Raw genomic sequence first — 18543 nt, 5'->3', positions numbered from 1 at the left:
TAACGCCACAGGCTAAACCTCCAACGAACACTAATTTTCTCACCCTTAATTTATGCGCCTCATTTAAGCGAGAGAGGCGCTGGCATAAATAAAACACACATGTCAGTCTTTATGGAATAAAATCCGCCCCGTTGTCCATTGAGGGGACACTCCGCAGTTAGTATCCAGGCACAGTGCGTCTGGTTGCTAAGGGAGACGGCTGAACCTCCTCTGAGCCGCCAGATGAGGGCGCCACACTGCAAGATATTTCTCCTGTAAAAATCGAACATTTATATATGGCAAGCCAATAGAATATTTAATTAAATCAAACTTTAAAAGTCCATCCATCCATTTTCTTAGCACCCTTGTCCCTCAGTGGGGTTGGGAGGGTTGCTGGTGCCTATCTCCAGCTGTCGTTTTGGGCGGGAGGCGGGGTCACCCTGGACAGGTCGCCAGTCTGTTGCAGGGCAACACAAAGACACACAGGACACACAACCATGCACACACACACTCACACCTAGGGGCAATTTGGAGAGGCCAATTAACCTGACAGTCATGTTTTTGGACTGTGGGAGGAAACTGGAGTACCCGGAGAAAACCCACCATGCACAGGGAGAACATGGAGACTCCATGCAGAAAGACTCCAGGCTGGGAATTGAACCCAGAACCTTCTTGCTGCAAGGCAACAGCTCTACCAACTGCGCCACTGTGCAGCCCAACTTTAAAAGTACTTTTTAAAAATATAATTCGTACAACTTAAATGTGTATTTCAGATTTACTACAGCTGAGAGTTTATTATAAATTTTAAGTTTATGATATTTCAAAATTCCTGAAATGGTAGTTGTATTAACACGCAAGCCGACCATTCAGATTTAAACAAAAGAGAACACTAAAATAAAAAAATTATAAATCATTATTATTCACACAAAATAAAATGTCATCTGGGATGTGAAACCGAGAAACTAAATAAAGTATTTCAACTATAAAACTAAATAGTATAGATAAAAACATTACAATTATTTTAGGGTCTGGTGATAATTAAAATATATTTAAAAAACATATAAAAATTAAACTAATATTAAAGCATTTTTTTACAGTTAAAACTGCAATACAAAAAAAACTTTGTTTTTCTCTTTTGCCCTTTCACAATTTAGGTACTCCTAAATTTAAAATGAATATTTAGATATCCAAAATATTCATTTCCCTATAAGAGTCTTATTAGAAAATTAACTTCCATTTCAGAGTGAACTTTTTACAAGGATAAACTCACATTTCAAATTCCCACAATGTAGTTATTGCTTACTGTGTTTAAAAGCATCCTAAAATGAGAGTTTAGTTCTTTACTGCATCTGATTGTTTGACTTGCAATACATATGGATTAAAACTGAAAGCTACTTTGAGTCAGAATTGTGTTGCAACAATGGACCGTGGGTGGAGAGCCATGAAGGAAAGCTAATACCAAAAATATTACCCAAGTAAGAGTAGCACTACTTCAGCACTATTTTACTCAAGGAAAAGTAAAAAGTAGCCATCCAAGAAATTACTCAACTAAGAGTAAAACTGTAGTTGGTAAAGAGTTTACTACTGAGTGCTGATCAAATGATCAGTCATTTAATATTTTAAAAAATACATTATCAAACAGACCAAAATATAAAGTGGAATTTTTTTTATTTAATTGAACAAAATGACAATAATTCATAACAAAAAATAACAAAATTGGGTAAAAGAAAAATATTTTTATCCAAATAAGTTTCTTTCAATAAAAAAAAGGTAAATAACTAACAAAAACTGCAGGAGTGTGTCTGTGTCTGGTGAATTTTTGGTTAAAACATTTTTTTCATTTAATGGGTGGAAAGTCCAGAAATTTTACTTAAGTAAGAATAGAAATACTTCATAATAAAATTACTAAAGTAAAAGTAAAAAATACTCCTAAAAGTACATTTAAAAATTACTCAAGTGAAAGTAATTGAGTAAATGTAAATGCCCAACTCTGAACTCATTATATGATAAATCAACTTGACATACATGCTTAAAAATGCCAAGCACAGTGCTCTCTTTCACTCATCTTTCAATGTATTTAGGTTATTAACTAATTATTATTTATTATGGTCAAATTCCGGCTGGCTGTCATATTTCGGGGAGGTGATTATGTGCAGATTATTTCTGCAGCCGACGTGTTTACTGACAGTCTGTTTATTATGAAGGTGCGAGTCCGAAACGTCTTTCGTGTGTTTATCCCACATGGAGCCAAAGACTGAGTCTCCGGCATGACGTCAGCGTCGGATCAGTGAACTAAAACAATCAGCCTCACTCCCCTGCTCCTGTTCCCAAACCGACCGCAGAGGCTCCGCTACAGAGACCCGGACTCAGCGGACCCGGGTCCAGCAGCTGCGTTGTTGTTGTCATCGACCCCCCGCTCCTCTCCTCTCCTCTCCCCTCCATCCGTCCATCCCCCCTTCCTCCTCCTCCTCCTCCGCAGCTCGGATTGTCGGCGCGACCATCCGGCACCGATACATCCAGCACCGACAGGCGCGGGAACGGCACCGTCTGTCCGACCAGAGGAACCAGCATGTCAGCTGCTCAGCCCGGCGAGGAGCTCGGCTCGGACGGGAGGTGGTTCGGGGACGACCGTGAGTCGAACGGCCTGTTCGGAAACACGGCGGCCAGGTTCGGGGAGCCGAGAGGCGGCGTCGACGCGACGGCCGACCTGGATCACCAACAATTTCATCCTTTCCAGGAGGACGGGAAAAGGCCTCCCGTTGCTATGGAAACTGCATCTACAGGTAAAACTTGTTGTTATGGTATTGAATATAAATATTCAGGCATGTATAAATAGCGGGGGGTTGATTTTCTGTGCCAAAAATAAAAACAAAACGCGTCGCTCTTCCGGTGTAAACAGACAGGAGCCAGTTTGTCTGATCACCAACAGGCGGCCTTTTAATTTTACTCTGAAGGTTAAAATGGACCTTAAACTTTAAACCTTAAAACAAACTAACTAAATTAAAACACTTTTAAGACGTCGATCAAGAAAGCAGAAAACAATGACATCTCAACCAAATCCAGACAAACTCATCATGGCAAAATAAACATTATGGTCCCAATATAAACAAAACATTAGCATATCCCCAATAATAATATTGATATGCTGTCTCAAACTGTGTATGACTTTAATTAGTCTGAGTTTATATAGTAATATAAGCAAAGTTATGTTTACTGCAGATCTGTGTTTTTGTTTGGGAGACTGAACTCAGTTTGAAGTCTCTCATCCTCTGCTCTGCTCGGGTTGCTATTTTTAATCCTCCGGTAGCTTTTTAGTCGCTTGGTGAGCAGAAGTAGAGCCCTGCACTTTTATTCATGAATCCACTGAAAAATTTATGATTATGCTTTTTAAAAAGAGGTTGGGGGGGTGGGGGCGTCATCCTGTCCCCTCTCAGGCCCTTTCTGTTGCTGGTCAAAAACCTATGATTATTTGAATTTCATTTTTAAAGGGGTAGTATTTATTTACTACCATGTTACATTCTGTTATATATATATATATATATATATATAAAGCATATCTTAAAAGAAAATTGACTTCACAATTTAAGGCTTTGAAATTTGGTCTGTCCCTTTAAAAAAAAAACTCGTTCTCTTTCTGACACTCCCGTCTTCAAACTGACATTCCTTCATAAAGCAGCTTACGCTATAAGTTATCAATCATTTCGTGATCGTACCGACTGACAATTAATAAGCCTATTTGCTTAAAAACTTTAATTTTCTCTTGCATCAAGAGCTTTAACCGCCTTTCCGTATAGCTAAATTTGTCAGAATATGTCCACGATCGCCCCATGGATGAATCAGCGCTATTACAGCGAAAATTAAGAAGCTTGTCAAGTGTTTATATTTCAAAATATAACAGCATACAGCGGATTTTCCATCCCACAACCACAACGGACTCTGTTTTCTTTCGCGTTCTGGCCGCCATCTTTGTTTCTATATCAACGGCTGCGTTTCAGAATGACCAGCGTCGCCCTCTGATGGATGGCGGCCAAACTACAACAATAAAATAAGGTCGAAACGGACCTAATTAGTTTATTGATTAGAATATATACTGCTCAAAAAAATAAAGGGAACACTTCAGTGTTCACTTAAATATTAAAGTGTTCCCTTTATTTTTTTGAGCAGTATATATTTTTTTTAAATATAACTTTTGATCCAATATACCATTAATCAAACAATTACAAGTCGATTGTCTCCCTCCCTAGAACTCCTTTTTATAGAAGATGAGTTCAGCCATAATTTGTCAGAGAAATTTAACTTTAAATACTGTATTTTATTTGTATTTTATTATTATTTGCATTTTTGTTTACTTTAAAGAAAATTTTAAAAACTGAATCCACAGTGAAGTATCCACTAAGCTTCAGTCTCCTGAAAAGTCAACAGAGTGGGTGCTCTGCTCTCCCAGACAGGCTGTGTAGGTGAGCGCAGACAAACACGGTTTATTTTGGTTCCTAAAAGGAAAAGAATAGTCTGAGGTTGTTGTTTCTGTTCCCTGAACAGTCAGAGGGGAATAATCTGCTCCGTGTCTTTGTTCTCAGTGAGACAGTTGCATCAGATCCTGCAGGGCGAAGGGGACATGTTCCTCCTAACCAGCTGTAGTTTCCTCTGATCTTTAGAAACACCACATAGTTCCAGCAGCCTCCCCACACAGAGCATCATTAAAGCATTATTTCAAAGCCTGGGTATTTTATTTATTTATTTAGACACTAGAAAAGACACTCAGCCTTATCTGTCTGATGCTGCATCTCTGGATAATCAATCAATGGCTGTCCTAAATCCTCTTCGCAGCAGTGATCTACCTTAGTGCTGACTTCATGCGCGCTACATCATGTCGGCTGGACCTTTTCCTCAGATCCTTAAAGTGCAGCATACCACTGTAAAAAATATTCCAAGAGCAGACGCAAATTTAAAAATTTGTATGCTCATCTCTCAGATTTTTCATATTTCATATACTTGAATTTCAGGATGATGGTCATTTTTTAAGATGGCTGCCATTTTTGAGCCTCGAAAACCAATTATTGCCACAAAATGTTACCCATTTCATGACTTGGATTAACTTTATGTCACATTATCTGTTTTTGACTTTGGTCATTTGTACAACTTTATAGTAACAATATGAAGCAAACCCATAAACTAAAGACCTGCTGTTTGTGAGTCTCGCTCCAATCGTCATCTGGAAGGAGATGAAGGCGTGTGACAGATGTCCTAATGGTTAGCGTTATCCCTTTGTTTAGCATTAGCTTCTGCCAATTGTTTTTGTTTAATAGTTTCGCATTAACTTCTGGTAATTTTTGTGTATTTAGTTGTTAGCTTATGGCAGTATTTTTATGTGTTTAGTGTTAGCTTCAACAATTTTTTTGTGCATATAGCAATTTAGTGCTAGCTTCTGCTAATATTTATACACGTTTAGTGGTTTAGCTATTGTGGCTGGTCTTGTGTTTAAACTGCGGCTCTCTAATTGGAGATTTAACATTCAGTTCATCATTAAAGAAAAAGTAAATATGAAACAGACTTGTTTACTTTCTGTGTGTAGAGAATAAAGATTTTATTGTGTTCAAATATTTAAAATCTTCTCCATTTCCAAAAGATTTTATTTTTTCTCCTAAAATCCAATCAATTCTGAAATAATAAATTATTTTATTCAGTGAGCTTTACAACTGAAAAAACATGCTATAAAGTAGATTTATTTTGAAAATTAGAGTATTGACACCCTAATTAAATGTTAGATGATGAACAACAAGAGTTGCAGTAAATAAAAACAAGACAACCCAAACGGAGTATACACATTTTATACTGGCCAAAACAAAACTTCCTTAAAAGTCGTATTTTAATTTTTTGTCAGCCTATTAGTCTTTCTTCCTCTTCTTCTCATTACTTAAGTGTTAATAACCATCACTTTTCAACTCCGTATTGTTTATATGTCAGATTGCTCCTAAATAACCCTGAAATAAACTCCGTCAAGGTTACCAACATGCACTGAAATAATCTAAGCCCAGCATTAAATCCCTATATAAAGTTTTACCACTCTATTAAATTGAATACTTGCTCATGATTTATTCATGCTTGATTTCAAAAGCTTACAGAGTTCCAGCTTGGCGGAAAAGGATAATTCACTTTCAGGAGGATTATTTGACACATATTGACTTACATCTGTTTGAAACCATCTTTAGAGTTGTAAACGTTGCATTTGCACAATTACAGGACCGTCTGTGATCATTTCAGCAAAGTAATGCAATAATAATTCTGCATGAGTGAAAGGTACAAAATGTCACGTTGTTAGGCGTCTGTGATGTATGTTGAGCTAATGTGCGACACTCTGCTGAGACAAACACCATCAGTCACGAGAAATCTCCTGTAATCCAGCGCCTGATCTGTGGATTAAGCCCGCGTCTTTGCATCGTCTTTGACCAGGATAGAGCGGCCTGCATGTCTGCCTGAGTCCGTTTTCACATGTTTGAGATGGAGGAAGCACTTAGAGAACTCTGCATAAAACCGCACTGTGCGTTTGTTGAGAGCTGCTCCTCTCCCCCTCAGGGGAAACTGGGTTGCGGGATCTTTTCAGACACAGACGTAAAGTAACAGTTTAGGCTCCTTTCACTCTGTAGCCTCAAGTGACTCAAATCAGATTTTTTTTTCTTTTCTTTTCGCCTCAATGCGACCTGTATAATTTTTTCACGACAGTCCGAACAACTCAGCTCGGATTTTTCCCCCCCGAATGCGACCCAGACCGGATACCTATCCGATCTTTTCAAATGTGACCTGAATCCTAACGTCAGGTCCTGAACGTCATTGATGCTCGATAAACGTCATTATTCTGCGTCCTGATATGTAAAAGTGGGAAGAAAAACAACAACCATGACGTTAATGAGTTTTAAAGTTACAAGTTAATGTGCTGGCTCCGGTCGGACATCAACTTCAAAATCATAAAATATGCTCCACCGTTAGCATCCATGTTTACTTCCGCAAACACTGCGCACGCTCTCTATGTGTGACGTTATCGCTCCCTCTACTGCGCATGCGGGAACACTTTCATAAAATTGCTCATTGGACATTTGCTTATTAATTTTGGGAAAAAATAAAAAATTAAATCCCGTTTTTTAAAAACTTTTTACACTGCGATGATGTGACTTTTCTGCTGTATCAAAATTAGTGTATTTCACAAAACTGCAATGGAGACACTTTTTTCACATCACGGGTCTCGAGATCAACAACAGGATGTTACTACAGCAGGAAACTAAAAAAGCAACAGGAAGTGGCATGAGGATGTTTTTTTTTAAACTCATCACACTAATAGTTATTCATATGATTTTAACTGTATTTCTTATTTAATGGAAATACCGCAATCACACTTCTTTTTTTAAAACATACATAACCAAGGATTTTTGCACATTTGCAGTGAAGTTTAAAATGCTCTGTGGCGCCGTATCATCCAGATATGAGTCATAATTTTTTAAATATATTTGATCTCAGGCATTATCCCACATAACCTCCTTAAAAGCCATTATCTGAAACTTGATGCCATGTTTACGTCCAACTCTTCAGAGCTGAGGTCTCTGTAATCCCTGAGCAGACTACTGCCAAACTCCTCCTGGGATTACAGAGCAGCTACCATCAGCAGCAGAAATATCAGACTGCTTCTGTGCAAGAGCAAACTCCACCACCCTCCATATATCCTACCTAATCTCTGCTGAAATGTAGGTTTAAAGTCGCATTTAATATGCGGTTCTGACCCAGAAAACACATCTGCAGACAGTCTTAGTCCTCCCCCTATTCTTTGTTCATTCATAAAGCCTCTCCAAGGTTGAAAAACACAATCAATACAGAATAAAGCACATAAATTCAGCTTTAGATTAGCTTTGATTTATTTATTTTTCTCCGTCTGATTCATCTTCAACAAAGGCTGGTGGAGAAAAACGTTTGTCCTGCATGGCTTTCAGTGGTGAAAACGGCATTGTAATTGCGTGTCCCTGTTTTGTTGAATCGATGCAGCAGAGCACCTGAATCTCTCAGCTGCGTTATCGACCTCTGAAGTTTTGTTCCTGCTTAAAAAGTGGCCCTTTTGTGCTCCTCGCGTCTTCAGGAGCTCACCGGCTGTAAAGTGGAGCAATCAATGCATTAATAACGAGTACAGAACAGAGAAGAGTTTAAGTGGTTTTATTGGGTCTTTCTTAAACTAAAATTAAACATCAATTATTGATGTTTGACTGAAAAAAAAATCATCATTTAAAGATTTCAGGATGTTCCTGCTGATTCTTATGCATTCATCTTTCTGGAGAAAACCCCCATTTCTCCAGATTTTCTTTTGCACCAGGTCACTGTGTTTATCATCTTTGGTATTCGAGAACCAAATCAAAAGTGTTTAAGGTTTATTTTTCATATAAAAAGTAGTTTGGCATCAGCAAAACTTCCTGGGACTCAAGTGAAGTCGGCCTTTCCCTTCTTCAAATTAAACAAGTTGGTCTCAAATGTTAGTGCTACAAAAAACATAGTTTGGGCCGCTATTAATTTAAAGATATTGCTTTAAAAAAGTCAGTCCATATTTAAAAAATAAAATTAAATATGGTGTCAGTCAACTGTGCAACATTTCTTCAGGAATAAATATTTGTTTGTGCCGTTACAATTAATTGTGCTGCTTCTACATATTTTTTTATTTTGTAAAGAGTTTGATGAGGAAAAAATATTGCAAAGCTCCTTGTAAATATTCTTATATTAGCACCACAAATCAGCGACTGATTGCTAAAATAAAAATTACAAAAACAATCATGAAATCCTGGAGGGAAGTTAATAATTTAACAATGGGGGGGGGGGTTATTACTTTTTCATAGTGGCGGTTTTGTTTATATTACATAATTTCCCTGAAGTTAAAAACTTCTTTTAAATCTTTAAGATTATAATTTGCTTGATGGTCAGAAACAAGTTTGACAAAAAGAGCCTAGTATTTGTCCCTGATGTTACAATTAGATACAAAGTAGCCGTAAACAGCTCAGTTCATACAAAATTAAACCAGGATTGAAACAATTAATCATGATTAATCGATTAAAAAACAAACAAAAAAAACAGGTTAAGTTTTAGCTTCACCCGGTTCTAATTCACTAAAGGAATGCTATGAAAATGCTTTTAAAGCAACAAAATGTTTTTATCAAAGAGAGAAATTGAAATTTGTAATTGGATAATATTGTTTAAAAAAAGGTTTAAGTGATTAAATAAAAAATCTGGAAAATGTGTAAAAAAAAAAAAAATCCGATTAATCAATTGTTAGAATAATCAAACGATTAATCGATGACGAAAATAATCATTTGTTGCATCCCTAAATTAAAACAGTATAAATATTTTACAGTATCTCTGTTTCCTGTCACGCCGTCCATCCAGAATGTAGAAATATTTGCTTTTTCAACACACATTCAACTCTCCTGGAAGAACACCAGAAACATTACGATTTACCGTCAAAAGGCACAGATGGCTGTGAAAGAAGAGCCCAGCAAGTGTCTGAATGGATTGTTTTCCACAAGGTCAAACTGTGAAAGAAGACTCCTGAAAGATAACACCACAGCTGATAGGGCAACGGACAGAGTAACGTGTTCGTCACCGAGATGCAGAGTCACATATGCTTCTGGGAAAACATGGCCGAACGCTTTACTGGTCTCTGATGTAAGCATAAGAGAAGAAAGCAGCTCAAAATCTCGTTCTGAATCTGCTCAGATCTACCAAACAGTTTGTACTTAAGGCTCTTTATTAAAGCTGAAACGATTAATCGTGATTTATCAGTTACTGAAATAATTGTCAACTCGTAATTTTGCAATAGTCATATTTCGAGAATTAAGTCAAGATATAACAATAAAGTCGTAACATCAGAATAAAGTTGAGATAATGAGAATAAAGTAATATTTTTGAGAAGTAAGAATAGCATTTTACTATTTTAGTAATCTTGATTCTCATCATTTCAACTTCATTCTCATATTATTATTTTCCCAGTGTCGCTTAGTTCTGAATTGTAGCAAAAATCTTGAAAAATCTATAGAATGTGCCAACTTTTAAATCCGATTAATTATTTAATCATCAGAATAATTGATTAGTAAGCTAACAGCTAGCTGCAGCCCCATTCTTCCTGGTACGTCCTTCCTGTTTTGGAGCTCCAGCCCTTCATGCATCGTCTGGGCTGCCTTGTTTTTAGTCAGTTGGCTGATAATTGGGAGCCTCTGCTTTGGCCTTGCACAGCCTGTCGCTCTGCATTACGCTCAGAGCTGCACTGCATGCAGAGGACAACAAAAGGACTTCCCCTCCACCAGGACATATTTATCTAGCCGCCCCGTCCCTTCAGCGGCCGCAGCATCACAACACAATTCCCCCGTTGTCAAGCCCGGTTCCATCCGACTGCACTGAAGCGTTCATCTCAGCCTTTTGGGAACCGAAATGCCCCCGATATGCAACAAGTTTGTCCAACTGAAGCATTCATTAGTGACATATCTGCAGGCTTTAAGCTGCTGGAGCGACCTTATGCAACTGCTGGGATGTTTATCGCGCTGCAGCGTGGAAAGGTTTGATGAGAAGTGGGTGGAGTGGCGTTCGCCTGTGGTCAATCGGATTACGAGCCGTTCCCAGAGGTCACCCGTCTTTGAGCATGTAGCGGCTCTGAGTGCTTCCTGCTGCACGGCACTTAAATATACAGACAATCAATGATGATGCTACTGCTGCCGGGGCGGTGACCGATGAGAATAAGAGGATCAGAGGTGCGCAAGGACATTTTGGGGGGCAAGAGCTCAAGTGGGGCAAAAATGGGCACCTTGTGACGTAGTAGTGTAAAATTTATAGCAGCTCAGAAGAATCATCCAGACTTCTGCATGTATATATTAATGTAAAATATGACAGAAATTATTCTTGCAGAGTTAAGATTAATGAGAGCAACTACAATTCCAGAGAACTGACAACTAAATTATTATGACTGGAATGATTAATCACGATTAATCGATTATTGAAATAATCGTCAACTAATTTAGTAATCAATTAATCGTCAACAGGATTATAGAGTCAAATACAAGTCATTTGCTGTAAGAACATTCTCAGAGCAGTAATTAAGCCAAAACTGTGCAAAAAATAAATACATTTTGCATTTAAGATTAAAAAAAAAATCTTGTTTGACCCAAAACTCAAGTGGCAGTTTTAGCTTCACCTGGTTCAAATTCTGCACAAGAAATCTATTAATGACCTTTTGTTATCCATTCATTAACTGATTAATCCAAAGATAATCAATAAATCAGCCCTACACTGTAGTCGAGCAGAAGGCACTGAGCTTTTCACATGTTGATGTTTAAAGTATTTTTTAGCTGCAGGTGCATCTTTTTCTACAAATAATTAATCGTTCACTAAAGAATTGTCGTGTTATTGAATTTTAGGCAATAACATGTTTATTTTCTTATTTAAAAAGGAACTGGTTAGTTTATGGGCATCCCTTGATGCATTTCTAACATAATATAAAAATGGCTTAGATGAAAAATCTGTAGAATTTACCAATTTTTTATCCAGTTAATCGTCAGAATAATCGATTAATTGATAAAAATAATTGTTAGTTGCAGCCCTAATAATTATTTATAAATTGTGTGGCATTGGTAACGTAAGGTTTTACATACAAATATGCTACACACTATACGCACAAAAAGATTTGAAAAGGGCACTTTTCTGTCCAAAGGAAAAATGGCAGAATTTTAATAATAATTTTAAATAATAAAATGTTTATCTTCTCATTTTGAAAATCAGTTTGTTTGTAGGCATCTTTTAGGCCATTTTGAATGCCCTAAAACATGAATTTTTTTCTATAAAAAAATGTTTAAATGAAAAATGTGCAGAATGTGACAAATGTTTTCTTTGATTAATCGTCAGAATTGATTAATAGATATATATAGGCCTTTAAATCCAGGAATCTGTGCAGCTCTCCACCACTACTATATACTTAAACCCGGACAAGTGAGGAAAAAATTGATGGATGGAAAACCAACGATTTCAAGATGGCAGATTCTTTAGTCCAGAGGAAAATGGGTCGGGCCTCTAGCGCCTCCTAGTGTCTCTGGCTTTAACCAGACATTCAGGGCGAGCAGCTCACAGGCTCTGCAGATGGAGATGCTGTAGATATTCTCCCTTCAAAGTGTTCCAGCCCGTTTCGCCTCCTGTTGAGTCCCGACCCGGGCGTGGCGTGTTTACGCCTCGGTTCTGATGTATTGTTAATGACGAAGGAAGCAGCAGAAGGGAAGCGAAGGGCGGTGGGGCTCTTTAGAAAGGAAGCTAACGAAGGGACGGGACGTCCTGACTCGTTTGGTCTCCTGTCCATCAGTCTGCGTCCTCCACAGCTGACCCTCCGTTTTTACTCTCCGGCCCACCAGAACCCCACATCCAGCCCAGCAGGAGAACCGGCCTATTTATAGCAGCAGCCGCTGGCCAGAGGAAGCAAAGCTCACTTTGCGTTTGACTCGTAAACAGCAAACTGGAATCCAGTCGCTCAGTTTCAACCATTTTCAATATTTATACTGACTTGATTTTTTTTCCCATCAAGATGTAAATCTGAGCTTCACTTCCTGTCTGCAGTTTGACTGAACACTGCAAAAACAAAAAATATTACCAGGTATCCTTGGTCTAGTTTGAAACTTGAAACGAGATAAACTAACTCAAAAGTAGCTTTTCAGCAGGATGCTTGTTTTGAGTAAATAAATCCTTAATGCTGATGAAAAAGTGCAGGTTTAATTGGCAGATTATTCCCCTTATGGAGTAACTTAAGAAGTGACTGACTTAAAATGGAGCTTTAGCGGAAGTTCAGGCTGGAAGACTCCACCCCCTTCATTCGCCCATCGACGTCATGCTCATCTCCGACCTCAGCGCTGGACCTCACCCGGCGCATTCAATCAGCAATCAGGCTCTGCATAAAAGGATCCACACCCAAGCCGTCAGCCGCTTCCCAGCTGCGTTCAACCCACCCCCTCCCCTTCTCCACCCACATCTTTTGGCTCTAGGATGGCACCCTTTCCCGACCACCACCACCAGTGTCGGGCCCCGGGGGAGAGCATCCCTAATCAGTTATCGGGATGTTCATCGAGTTCACATCAAATCTCAGCTCAAATTAGCTGCCGGGGTCCGAGCGCCAAAGAACTGTTATTCATTCCTGTCATTAAATCTTTTAATTGTTCCCCTTTGCCCGTCTGAGTCTCTCCAGATTGAACTTGTTTCTTGCTGAAAACTTACTTGAAAGTTAGTTTTGTCTCATTTCAAGCGTACCAAGATATTTGCACTAGAAACCAAAGATGCCTGGTAACATTTTATGTTTTTGCAGTGTAAGAATGCGTCTGACTACATGTGGTGGAAAAACGCAGGTGATGCGACACAAAACAAAACCCTGCTTCCTGTTCCCCCTTCATTTCCCCCGTCTGAAATGAAGCAGTGCTGTGGGTTTCTGCTCCAGTCAGTCCTTCACTGGCTGCTTTTGGGACAGACTGCAGTTGTGTTGAGATGTGGCTTTTTGGGAGTCCAAACAATCCTCCATTGTCCATTATTGGGCACAAGTGGCCGCTGTGTGAGCAAGCCTACAACCAGACACGCAGTGTGACCGAGTCCCAGCCTGTCAGTCAGGCTGCAGCAGCAGCTGAAGCACATCTTTGTTTCACTGAACGGTTTCTTTAATCGGACTCTGTCTGCTTTGACCCAGAGAACACTGTAAAAACACTAAATCTTACCAAGTATTTTTGGTTTAGTTCTAAAAGTAACTTTTCAGCAAGATAAAAGGAGCTTGTTTTAAGTCAATTGCTTTATATTGGCGAATAAGTACTGGCTGATTATTTCAATAATAACTAGGGGAAAGTGTCTTAGTAGAACTGAAATAATCAGTGTGTGGAACTAGAACCTATTTATCAATATGAAAGGTGGATCTGTTATGTAAAATTCATATTTTGTATGTTTTTTTACTGCCATTTGGATTTCTACTACTTTTAAAAAAAGAGTTTGAGCTCAAAAAAAAAAAAAAGACCGTCTGTTAATGTTTTTCGGTGCCTGCCCAGAGGCAGCAGACAATGCCCGTTACTTAGCAACCCTAGCAGAGTCTGTTTCCTAGCAACCCAAGCTGAGCTCCAGCATTTTTACTTCAGTATGCGCTGCTTGAAGAGACTAAATGTTTTGTTGTTGACTTATCCAGAAACCACTTGCTGCATTCTTGTTGGTTGTGCAGAAGGCTCCACATTTGCTTTTCAAAGATGTACGGCTGTATAATTGCGAATCTGTTTGCAGCCATTTATATGTGGGATTGTAAACGTTGAGTTGCAGGGTGTCGCCAGCAGCAGTTTATTTGGATTAAAAGTGACAGGAGGCCCTGAAACTGCTCAGAATGGGCAGAACTGTTAAAAAAAAATGTTAAAATGATGTTGTGCAAAAAATGTAATAAATATGTTTTGTATAGACCATAGACCTATATCAAGACGTTCAAGGAAGCACAATATGTCTGTCACCTTTCAGGAGTTATTAAAACAGCTCATATTACTTCCTGGAAAGTTACTTGTAAGTTAGTTTTAAGATATATTCACTAGCAACTGGACCAAAGACACTTGGTAAGACTTTGTGGATTTTAAGTGTTTGCATTCTTCTCCTGACTCCCTCTGCCCGTTTCTGCAGGTGATCCCATGTCTGGCCTGTTTAGGAAACCCATGAATGACGACGGCGACGTGTACACCTCCCTGATGTCCAATCAGGCCTCCTACCTGCCGGACGACCTGAAGCCGTCCAACGCCCTGGGCGACTTCACCGGCGACGCCTACAGCTTCACCTCCAAAACCAAAACCGCTTCCTATTTCCCCGACGACACCCCCAAGTCCCTGCTGGGCTCCGACAAGACAGAATCCTACAACTACATGGATATCAGCCATGGGGAGGAGCGCCAAGGCAGCCGGGCCTCCGCTGACCTCGACCTGGTTGGGCGGTACATCGATAACAACCCCGGAGGAGACGAGGAAGATGAGGAGGAGAATCTGGGTCCGGCACTCGGCTCCCACTCCTTCCCCTACGTGGAGGATCCGTCTGACGAGGAGCTGAACGACTACCGCTCCTACCGGAACCTGGGCGGCACCCCGCAGACGGCCAGCCCGGTGAAGATCACCCTGACCGGGTCGTCTAAAGCCGAGCCGCAGCAGCTGCCCCCGCCGGTCGCCGTGTCGGAGCGTGAAAATGTCCTGAGCGTGGGTCAGCAGGGCGTTCCCACGGTAACCCTGTCTGAGCCAGAGGACGACAGCCCCGCCTCCACGCCCAACGCTTCACCAACAAGTAGGTGCAGAGCAGAATCTGCTTTTTAATGGTCAGTAATCTGCAATTGGTGCACCGATAGTTTTCTGCTTCTAATCTAGACTATTTTCTGCTTTCTCTGTGAACAGGGAAGCAGTTTTACTCTGAGGACATGTTCAAGGTTGAATCTGGAAAGCCCGCAGCTTCCAGAAGCAACACGGGCCCGAAACCCGGGAGCCGGGATCACGAGGGTAGCAGCGCCGAGTCTGGAGACTCGGAGATCGAGCTGGTCTCCGAAGAGCCTCCCAAGCCGCGCAGCAACCCATTTACTGAGCCTCCGAAGAACAAGGCGACCAGCAACCCCTTCGACAACGCCCCGGCGGCCAAGGCCGGGCCGGGCCTCGCTGCCGGGCCTGCAGCCTACAGCATCCTGAGGGAGGAGCGGGAAGCAGAGCTCGACAGCGACCTCATCATCGAGTCCGCCTCCGAGGAAAGCCCCAAGAGAGAGCAGGGCATCGGCGGCCCCAAGCAGGGCGCCGCCCCTCCGTCCCCTCTTGTCTACGCCGCCAGCCCTCCCCGCAGTCACCCCGAGGCGGCGCCAGTCCAGCCGCCGGCCGCCGAAAAGGCCAAGAGCCCCGTCAGAGCAGAGGAGGATCCTCCCAGCAAGCCGAAGCCTCCGACTGCCGCTGTGCCTCCGGAGGTGAGATCAGAAAAGCCCCAGCAGGGCGACACGCCGCCCCAGCAGGGCAAGGGAGAGCTGGGAAAAGCTGCTGTCGCCGCGCTGCTGCAGGGATTCAGCAAGCAGAAAGGTTGGTGCTCAAATCCACAGTTCACAGGCGGGTCATCTGTAAAAACAACTGACCAAGCACTTCTGCTCCAGTTTCTACCACAAATGTCTACAACGACAAAATTAATGTACAAGTTACTTTTCAGCAAGACGTAGGAGGTTCTTTAAGTCAATAACTGCTTAATATTGATGAATAAAAGCTCTGGTTCCACTGCAGATTATTTCACTTAAAACATTTTATTTCAACAGTACCAAAATATTTTCAGCAAAATCAAACAAGTATAAAAGGCTGCTCTTATACTGCAAAAACAAAATATTGAGTAGTTTTGGGTCTAGTTCTCACTGGAAATATCACATGGAATAAGTGAAAACTACTTTTTAAGTCACTTTTCAGCAAGAAATAGGAGCTTAAATAATTCCTCAATATTGAAAAAGACATACTAGATCAATTGACAGATTATTTTACTTAAAGCAAAACATTTCAAGTGTACTAAGATATAAAAAATAAGAGTCTTTGTCCAGTTTTCAGTGAAAATATCAATATACATAAAATAAGACAAAACTAAACTCTTTTCATCGAGATATAATATGCCAGACATAAAATACCAGTGAAACAAAAACGTTCCCTCAAATTTTAAAGAAATCCTGACTTAAAAAAAGCTCCTGTATCTTGCTGGAAAAGTATACATTAGTTTTGTCTTATTTCACTATAAACTAGACTAAAATACTTTGTGTTTTTGCAGTGTATGAACTGTGACGTCTGACATATAAAAATACTTGGACGTTCCTCTGAGTAGGAGGAAACTGCTGCTGCACTCGGTTTGCATATGCTGCCCCCTGGTGGAATTTAAGGGGAATTTATTGAATCATTTATCATTTATTGTAAGAATTTCTATTTAAATTTCAACCAATAATGTTTAAAACACATCAAAACTGTCCTTACTGGTAAGTTTTTGCTATTTTTGTTAAATTAAAGCATCAATAAATACAAATTAGTTTGAAAATACAGTTACAGTTTAGTGATACAAATAATGTAACTGGTTTCCTAAAGAAGCTTATTACAGCATTATTTGTGTTTGCGGGGTTATAATTGTGAGACACAGTCATTCAGTTACCATAAAAACTAAGAATAAATAGTTCTTATGGTCACTAGTTTTATCACAAAATATTGTGATAAAACTTTAAGTTCACATTCTCCACCCCCACTGGGATAATGCTTTTATTTTCATGTTTTACCTCATTATTGTTATTAAAAAGACGAGCAGGTAATGGTGTTTTAATATTGGTGTTGGATGTTCTGACTCCATAATTATTTGATGTTAAAACTGGGTCAGGTTTCTGTTGCATCTTCCCTTCAAGTCCGACTGTTCAGACATTTTTCTGCCTCTAATCAAACATAATGTAGGTTTTCATGTAAACCTTTATGAGTTTTGCATGAATGAACGGTCGTGCAGTCCTGTTTTGTTTTGATCAAACTGAAAGAAGGTTCTGGAATCACACACAAAAACAGGTCATGTCAATTAATTTCTGCACCACTAGAGGGAGCAGTGCAGCTTTGTTGGAGATCATCAGATATTTATGTCATTGGTCAGAGCACTTCCCCACCAGCTGCTATAGCAACAGTGAGGTTGGAGCATGCTCAGTGTGAGCCGCTGCCTTTGCTCCTGGTTGGTGTTGGCATGGAGGCAAATGAGGCTGCAGAAAGCAGAAGGTGTGAGGTGTGGCAGTCTGCAGGGGAGGGGAGGACTGGACCTCGAAAACGGCACCGATTCACTCTGAAACGAGCGTTAAAGCAAACCAGGATGTCGCTGATATCGCTCTCAGCTGCGAACTTGTCTTTTGCTTTTCCTTTTTAGCGCTCCATTTGCAATCCAAATGTGGTCCGAGGAGGAGAAGCACAAACAGCTGAGCGGCGTGCAGAAATGTTCCGTCTTTACCATGAATTATTAAGAGCTGCGCCTCCATTACAACCCAGACATAATGAAAAAAGAAGGAGGAATTTATAGCAACTGCAATCTTTATATAAATAAGAGAGCTGGATGTTTGCCATGCTCTCTTCATGAAACACGTTTCCATCCCGTCTGCTGAGCCATGTGACAGCAGACTGTCAGGAGGCTTTTCCAGCTTTCACAGCATGTGGGAAATGTTGTGATACACCAATAAAGACGCTGCGAATTAGGCATGGTTAATCAGATTAATCGTGATGAAATGATTATTGAAATAACCATCAACTAATTTAGTAATTGATTAATCATTAACTGGAGTGCAAAGACTCAAAAAAAGGCCATTTGATGAAATAACATAACAGTAATTCGACAAAACTGTACAAACATATATGAACACTTAGCATTTATATTGTCTGCATATATGTTCTACCCAGAATTCCTTAAATGGAAAAGTTTTATTCAATAATTAATCGAATAATCCAAAAAATAATCAACATATTAGCCTGTATCTATTGGCGTAAACTCGAGCAGGAAGGGCTGAACGTTTCA

General features: G+C 40.0%; 2 protein-coding genes across 2 annotated transcripts in view; one reads left to right on the top strand and one right to left on the bottom strand.

The window, feature by feature from the left end:
- Nucleotides 1-196, bottom strand: part of lrrc9 (leucine rich repeat containing 9) — a 32067-nt gene extending 31871 nt beyond the window's left edge. The window contains exon 1 of the mRNA XM_008400044.3: nucleotides 44-196. The gene's annotated coding sequence lies outside the window, so the exon portion shown is untranslated. The remainder of the gene's footprint in view (nucleotides 1-43) is intronic.
- A 1917-nt stretch (nucleotides 197-2113) lies between these two features.
- rtn1a (reticulon 1a) overlaps nucleotides 2114-18543 on the top strand; it is a 28238-nt gene continuing 11808 nt past the window's right edge. The window contains exons 1-3 of the mRNA XM_008400045.3: nucleotides 2114-2762; nucleotides 14659-15303; nucleotides 15411-16070. Coding sequence (XP_008398267.2) covers nucleotides 2549-2762; nucleotides 14659-15303; nucleotides 15411-16070 — 1519 coding nt within the window. The 5' untranslated portion in view covers nucleotides 2114-2548. The remainder of the gene's footprint in view (nucleotides 2763-14658; nucleotides 15304-15410; nucleotides 16071-18543) is intronic.

This window comes from Poecilia reticulata, chromosome 22 (genome assembly GCF_904066995.2).
Source record: "Poecilia reticulata chromosome 22, P_reticulata-male-v2, whole genome shotgun sequence".
NCBI lineage: Eukaryota > Metazoa > Chordata > Actinopteri > Cyprinodontiformes > Poeciliidae > Poecilia > Poecilia reticulata.
The sequence above is the reverse complement of the archived record's forward strand: the minus strand, read 5'-3'. Positions and strand labels throughout refer to the sequence as shown.